Source organism: Mandrillus leucophaeus, unplaced genomic scaffold (genome assembly GCF_000951045.1).
Source record: "Mandrillus leucophaeus isolate KB7577 unplaced genomic scaffold, Mleu.le_1.0 Scaffold377, whole genome shotgun sequence".
Lineage (NCBI taxonomy): Eukaryota > Metazoa > Chordata > Mammalia > Primates > Cercopithecidae > Mandrillus > Mandrillus leucophaeus.
The window spans coordinates 704,341-711,748 of NW_012103998.1; the positions used below are offsets into that span (position 1 = coordinate 704,341).

General features: G+C 44.1%; 1 protein-coding gene and 1 non-coding gene across 3 annotated transcripts in view; one reads left to right on the top strand and one right to left on the bottom strand.

Annotated features, from left to right (window-relative positions):
• The window catches only part of LTA4H (leukotriene A4 hydrolase), a 47,680-nt gene that overhangs the window by 1,099 nt on the left and 39,173 nt on the right, over nt 1-7,408 (top strand). Inside the window, exon 1 of one of the 2 annotated variants that reach the window (XM_011990304.1) lies at nt 6,121-6,421. The exons of the other annotated variant lie outside the window; for it this stretch is intronic. Within the exon in view, the coding sequence (XP_011845694.1) occupies nt 6,263-6,421 (159 nt within the window). The 5' untranslated portion in view covers nt 6,121-6,262. Of the gene's footprint in view, nt 1-6,120; nt 6,422-7,408 lie in introns of those variants that run through there. 2 annotated transcript variants of the gene reach the window in all.
• TRNAD-GUC lies at nt 5,686-5,757 on the bottom strand. Its single transcript has one exon. It is a non-coding gene; the product is annotated as a tRNA-Asp (tRNA).

The window sequence follows — 7,408 nt, forward strand, 5'->3', positions numbered from 1 at the left end:
CCACTGCACTTCAGCCTGGGTGACAGAGCAAGACCTGGTCCAAAAAAAAAAAAAAAAAAACCAAAGGAAAAAAAAAAGAAAAACAAAAAGAAATGTTTGATTTAAAACTGGGAGTTTATACTACTTTGGAGATAATAAACTGAATGATTTAACTTAGTGTAAAGGGGGATACACATTTCTTTTTTTGTTTTTTTTTTAATTGACATAAAAAGTGTACGTATTTATGGGGTATAGTGTGATGTTTTGATGCATGCAGAGGATACACAATTCTGCAAAAAAGAGGCAAGAGGCAGAGTTTAATCAGGAGCTAGCTAGACCACATAAGCAGGCAGAGCAAAGGGAGAAAGCCATTCTGTTTAAATGGCAACATGGTCTCGAAGAGCACCCAAGTGTGGAGTCCAGAAGTAGTGCTGCAGTCTTCCATGTCATTTTTCAGAAAATTAGGATTCTCAACTCTTACAAACATCAAATGCCAAAATAACAACAAAAAAGTGAACTTACACAAGAAATGAGACTCATCTTTCATTTTAATATAATTTCAGATTTAAAAAATCATAAAAGCATACAAATATAATAGTATTATAATATACTGTGAATAACTGGTTATTTAAAAAAGTTTGCCAAAGCTTTCTTGAAAAAACAAAAGCCCACATTCATCTTTTAATCCCTTGGATTTTACGCCAAAAATTCTAGTATTTGAAAATGGGCCTTAAATCAAAAAAGGTAGATAATATCAACCGGCAATGTTAGTAAGACCTTGAAGGATTTTCAGCAGGGGAGTGAGATGATTACGTTAGAAAGAATGCTCTAGCAGATAACACAAGCAAGAAGGAAGAAAGATCTGTCCATGATAATGTGGTGGAAAACCAACAGATAAGGGCAAGTATCTGGGGCAAAACTGATAAACTCACCCAACTGAGACCAGGAGTCTTGGGAAAGATTGAGTTCCCTGTAGAGGACAGACAACCCAAGATAACACTGTCTTAAACAAAGTAGATATTTCTTTCTTTCTCAAAGATAAGAAATTCAGAGCAGTTCACATGGGGGTTCCATGATCCCCAGAGACCTGGCTATTTCCAGCTCATGGCTCCTTCTACTTTGCTCCTCCACCACTCTCAGCACACAGCTCCAACCTCATGATACAACATGGTAGTTAGAGCTCTAGCCATCAATGTATCTTATCTACCTTCCAGGAAAAGAATAGAGAAAAGGCTAAAAAGAAAAATAAAGTTACTGTTAAGGACACTTCTCAGGAGTTGTAATTGACAATTCCACTTACATCCCATTGGGCAGAACTTAATGACATGGTCTAACTGCAAAGAAGGGAAATATCTACTTCCGTGTGGCCATGTGTCCAGCTAAACATGGAAGGTTTTACTACTAAGGATGAAAAGATATATAGGTATTAGAAGACAACTAATGATCTTTGTCACGCCAGATGTATAATCTGGAGAGGAAAGAAGAAAGGCAGATTACTGAGAAGTGTGTGAGGGCACTGCATTAACCTGTAGGATTTTGTACCTTCAGAATTGTTCTTTTCCAAACACATCTCTACTTCTGGCCCCATGCCTTGATTCCTGCTAAGTCCATCTGAAAATCTGCCCACCTCCCACTCCCCATACTCAATCCTACCATTTTTCCTATTAATATTCTGCTCATCCTTCAAATCCCATCTCAAATGCTATGTCAATCATGACGTTATTCTTGACCTTCCCCAAAGGGATAGAACTTGTCCCTCTAGAATTTCATGTATAGTTTTCCTCGGGCCTTAGTCTCCTCTTAACACCATGTTGTCTTAGGTCATTAGTATAGCTGGGTACTAGAGTATAAATTATCCAAGAGGTAAGACAGAGCCTTCCCCAATTATTTTCTAGGTAGCACAATGTAGTAGAATGCATTTAATAAATATCTGCAAATTACACTGACTATTTCAAGAAAGGAAAGGTATATGTAAAGGAAGGGGAGAAAACAATGTAAAGTCTTTTTGCCCTTTTAAGGGAAGCATTTGTGCAACAATTGAAATTCCCCGTAAATGCATTTCAAAACATATGATCTTTGCTAATGTTGCCATTTCTTTTTAGAGGCCTAATTTGGTGTGACTTGTTTTGCTGTACAAACCATGGCTGCTTCTCATTTCCCAGGCTGTCTTAAAAGCTCTTGCTAACACAACAAGGAAAAGTAACATTAAAGTGGTTAAAATAGACAAAATAAAAGCCAACTGCAATAATATTAGCTAACATGTAACAAATGCCCAATCTGTGCCAATCACAATGCCAAGCAGTTCCCATACTTTATCTCATTTCATCTTTTCAACAACTCCATGGGCCACAGGTTCCTCAATTATCCTGAGGGGATTGAGGGATTAAGTAACATTTCCAGGTGAACAACAGGGCTGGAATTCTTCCTGTTCATATGGCTCTATAAATATAGGTATTATTTCTTTTCATAATATTTTATATAGATCATCTTTTCATCTTTAAGTCTCCTTTGGTAACTAGACCCTGATATTACTCTTCTTTTATTATTGTTATTACTATTATTTGTAGAGACGGGGATTCACCACTTTGCCCAGGCTGAACTTGAACTCCTGGGCTCAAGCGATCTGCTTGCCTCAGCTTCCCAAAGTGCTGGGATTACAGGTGTGGGTCACTGTGCCCAGCCTTACCCTTCTTTTATAGATGCAGTGGAAAGCTTCATTTTTTGAAGCATTCTCAATTTCCCATTGGAGATCAATAATACTCCAATTGCTTGTAAACTGCGAATTTTGTACATTCTATATTTGGGGTGAGTGGTATCTCACAAAACAATTCCTACTATGTATTTATTATTTGATGAATATATTAATGGAGGAATTTATTTGTGGTTGTCTGTGGATATTTTCATTTAAACACAAGTGGCATAAACTCTGTGGGTTCCTGGTAATCAATAATAGAAGATGATAATGATGTTCTTATTAAAACAAACTACCCTTTCTCCATACTAGATAAAGAAGATGATTTGATTGTGTATTATTTGAATAAATGAATTCTATGGCATCTATTGTATTTGTCACCCTAGATTTGGTGACCTCAAAAAATGTTTGTGGCTCTGCGTGGTGGCTTACACCTGTAATCCCAGCACTTTGGGAGGCCAAGGCAGGTGGATCCCTTGAGCCCAGAAATTTGAGACCAGCCTGGGCAACGTGGCAAAACCCCGTCTCTACAAAAAATATAAAACTAGCCAGGCGTGGTGGCAGGTGCCTGTAGTCCCAGCTACTTGGGAGGCTGAGGCACGAGAATTGCTTGAGTCCAGGAGGTTGAATGTGCAGTTAGCCGTGATCACGCCACTGTATCCAGCCTGGGCAACAAGACAAAATCTTGCCCAAAAAACCCAAAATGCAAATGTTGATCACAAATTCTTACATCCTGTGAATTAGGACCTATGCAGGTGTAAGGTATTAGAATTCATAGTTTGGGATTTTTTTTTGTTTTATTTTGTTTTGCTTTAGCTTGCAGAGGCCAATACAAGGATATCCAGAAATACTGCCGTTTATTTTGTTGTTGTTGTTGTTGTTGTTGTTGCTGGAGCCAAATTTCATCAGTTTTGATAGAGAATTGAGCCATACCAGCATCCTCAATCCATCAACTATCCCTCACACCTCTGAAATTTTTACTTTCGTCTTCTTCTCTACCTTTTTGCCTCTGAGTCGATCCTTCTGCAGAAACTTTCCTCTTCTCCAGAAGCTCTTTCACCTCTATATCTGAACATGTTAAAATTTCTCTTGCCCTAAAAAGCAAAAATTTAAAAAATACTTTCTTGGCCAGGCGCGGTGGCTCACGCCTGTAATCCCAGCACTTTGGGAGGCCCAGGTGGGCAGATCACAGGTGAGGAGATCGAGACCATCCCGGCTAACACAGTGAAACCCTGTCTCTACTAAAAATACAAAAAAATTAGCCAGGCATGGTGGCAGGCACCTGTAGTCCTAGCTACTCGAGAGGCTGAGGCAGGAGAATGGTGTGAACTTGGGAGGTGGAGCTTGCAGTGAGCCGAGATCGCGCCACTGCACTTCAGCCTGGGCGACAGGGTGAGATTGTCTCAAAAAAAAAAAAAAGCTTTTTCAATGCTGCATTCCTCTCTAGCTGCCCCTTTATCTTCCCTTCTCACATTGGCCAAGCAACTTGACAGTGGTTTATGCTTCACCTCCCTCTTCTCTTCATTGCTCAATCCACTACTCTCTGGCTTCCATCTTCAACCAAATCACAACAGTCAACAAAACCACCACCTTCCCCACTCTCACTCCACTGCCAAATCTAGAGAATTTTCACTTCTCACTTCGGTGGTCCTCTGGACTGCATCTGGTATTGATGGCTGGCTCTTCCTGGTTTATTTCATAAGTTTCTCTTCCTCTAGCCCTTTAAAAAAAAAAATTCTGGTGTTCTCTCACCTTCCAACCTGTTTTCATTACCCTTATCTTTACACACTCTTCTTGGGTTGAGCTTACCCACTGTCATAATTTGATCCCACGTTTTGTGACGTGGTCATGTCTACCTGACACTTCCCCAGAGCTACGGACTTAAATATCCAAGTGACTCATGGACATCTCCGCTTCGACTCTCATAGGTTCTCAAATTTCATCTGTACAACGTTGAATGTAGCGTCTTCCCCTTAAATCTGTCTGATTTAGTTTGAATATATGTCCCTACCAAATCTCATGTTGAATTACAATCTCCAGTGTTGGAGGTGGGGCCTGGTGGGAGGTGTTTGGGTCACAGGGGCAGATCCCTCATGGCCTGGTGCTGTCCTCGCCACAGTGTCTTGTAGGATCTGATTGTTTAAGAGCGTGGCACTGGACCCCCAATCTCTTGCTCCTGCTCTGGCCATGTAGAGGCCTGCTCCTTCTTTACCTTCTGCCATGATTGTAAGCTTCCTGAGACCTACCCAGAAAAATACTGGAGCTATGCTTCTTGTACAGCCTGCATAACTGTAAGCCAATTAAACCTCTTTTCTTATAAATTGCCCAGTCTCAGGTATTTATAGCAATGGAAGTACAGCCTAACATACTGTCCTCTTCCTATAGACTACTACCGCTGGTTAATGACTAGTCAGCCACTGAAGCCGAAAGACTGGGCCCCCTTAGTCTCCTCTCAATCTGTGAATCCACTTACCTAAGTATTCCTACCATTCATTCCTTCCTCTCTATCCTAACTTACTACTTACCTATGTCAGGCTCCCAGCATCTTCTGATTGAGCCATTTTAATAGTTTCCTAAATCTCCTGCTAATGGTTTTGATACCACATTTTACAACATGAGTCTAACCATGCGTTATCAGTCCCCTGCTGAAAACTCTTCAATGGGTCCCCCACTAATGCATCCAGGATTAAAAGGCCACCTGTTTAAGGTCCTTCGAAACCTAGCCTCTTCCAATTTTTCCAGTTTTAATTTTGAGGCCCCACCCTAAAGGCAAGGCATCCTTCAATCCTCCTTCACCTGCCACAAGGGCCCCAGAGCTGAGCTAGACGTCCCAGCTCTGCACTCCCATCGCGGCCAGTGTATAACTTTTATAGAAATTAATTAGTTTCTAAGATGGGAATGTTGGCTTTCTCCGTTTGAGAGCTGCAGGGTCTGGGGATGTACATAATAAACATTCAAACTGACAAAACAACCGTTTAAACCTTGAATTGCCGAAACAAAAACAACTCTCGTGCCTCCCCGTCGGGGAATCGAACCCCGGTCTCCCGCGTGACAGGCGGGGATACTCACCACTATACTAACGAGGAACTGCACAAACGACTGTCTTCTGATAGGCCTTTTCTACGTTTTTCCTCCGCCCGGCCCTCGCTGCATGCACCACCGATGACCTGATTTTCTTATGTTTGCCACCACAACTTCCACAGAAGTTGAACGGAGCCAAAATGGTAGTGTTCTGTTTTATCTCCCCCTCCACTTCTCATCATTTCCCTCAGGCCACCCTTCTTCTAACTGTCCGGACTCTCCTGCTCTTCTTCCCCAGCTCCAGCAGCACTCTCGGTCCCCCTCAACACCCCTAACACACACGCTCCCAGGTAGCCAAGCGCTCGCTTCCGCGCGGCACCATGGAACTTATAGTTCCTTCACTCATCCCCCAGCGCTCGGCTGACGTTAAGAAACTTCCTTTCCCGGCGTGCACCGCAAATCCCTCCCCTGCTTCTTTACCTCTATCCCTCCTCCTCAGGTTCTCTATCGGCGAGTGTGGTAGCTGAGCGTTAGGGTGTAGGTCCTAGTGTGGTGTGATCCCCCAGAGCCATGCCCGAGGTAGTGGATACCTGTTCGTTGGCCTCTCCGGCTTCCGTCTGCCGGACCAAGCACCTGCACCTGCGCTGCAGCGTCGACTTTACTCGCCGGACGCTGACCGGGACTGCCGCTCTCACGGTCCAGTCTCAGGAGGACAATCTGCGCAGCCTGGTACAGTGGGGCGCCTGCCCAGTGCCCGCCTCTCCCGGGCTCCCCGCCCCACGCCCCTAGTCCTTGCGGATCTACGGCTCAGCCCGCCGCGGCCCCTGCCTAGCCCCACGTCCCCGTCTGCTCTTCTGTAGCCCCCATCCAACTCAGGCTGTGCACTTCTGTTCGGCACCCCCAGATCTGCCACAGCACCCCCTCTCAACCCCACTTAGCCTCTGCATCCCTTCCCTCACCCCGCACTTACACGTCTGTCTCCTCCGCCCCTCGGCCCGATCCTCTCTCCGAGGTCCCTGGGCACATCCCGCGCCTCGTCCACACCTCTCAACTCACCCAGCCCTAGGTGTCATCTTTGCAATAGCCTCCATAATTTTAGTTCCCAGCTCTTAATTACCCCATGGCCTCCCCATTGCCTCGGCCTGCGGCCCAGAACCCCCTTCCTCGGGCCCCAGACTTTTCCCAGCCCCCAGCGCACCTTCTTCAGTCAACAATCTCACCCAAGTCTCAGATCCCATGTCCTGTCGATCCCTGATCCCACAGTTGCCTCCCAGGAACCCTTATTTCGATCCACAGGTCTGCAGGGCACCACCCATCCGTCTCTCTCCCAGTTCCCTGGATCTCCCTGCTAGTCGTTCTCAAGCCCCTTAGGATTCCCAGCCCCGGCCAGGCAGGCCTCTTCTCTCCCCGCTACTTTGAAACTAACAGTCCCGTCTTGCTAACTCTAGGCGCAGCTCTCTTCAGGGTCCTTTCTACTTTTTAATCTTATCAACTTTCTTATCTTCTAGTAATTTAAGGACGGGTGGGACATTCAAGTTTTCTAAGGATGATTCAATACGCTTTATTAATAGTTGGTTCCAAGGAGCCAAGTAGTTATTTCACTTAGAAAACACATACTTCTACAAACTCTGTAACCATTGGAGTGAAGAAAGGTTGTAGATTCATGGAATATTATTCAGTGATTTTATCTGTATCATATAACCTATATTTAATGTT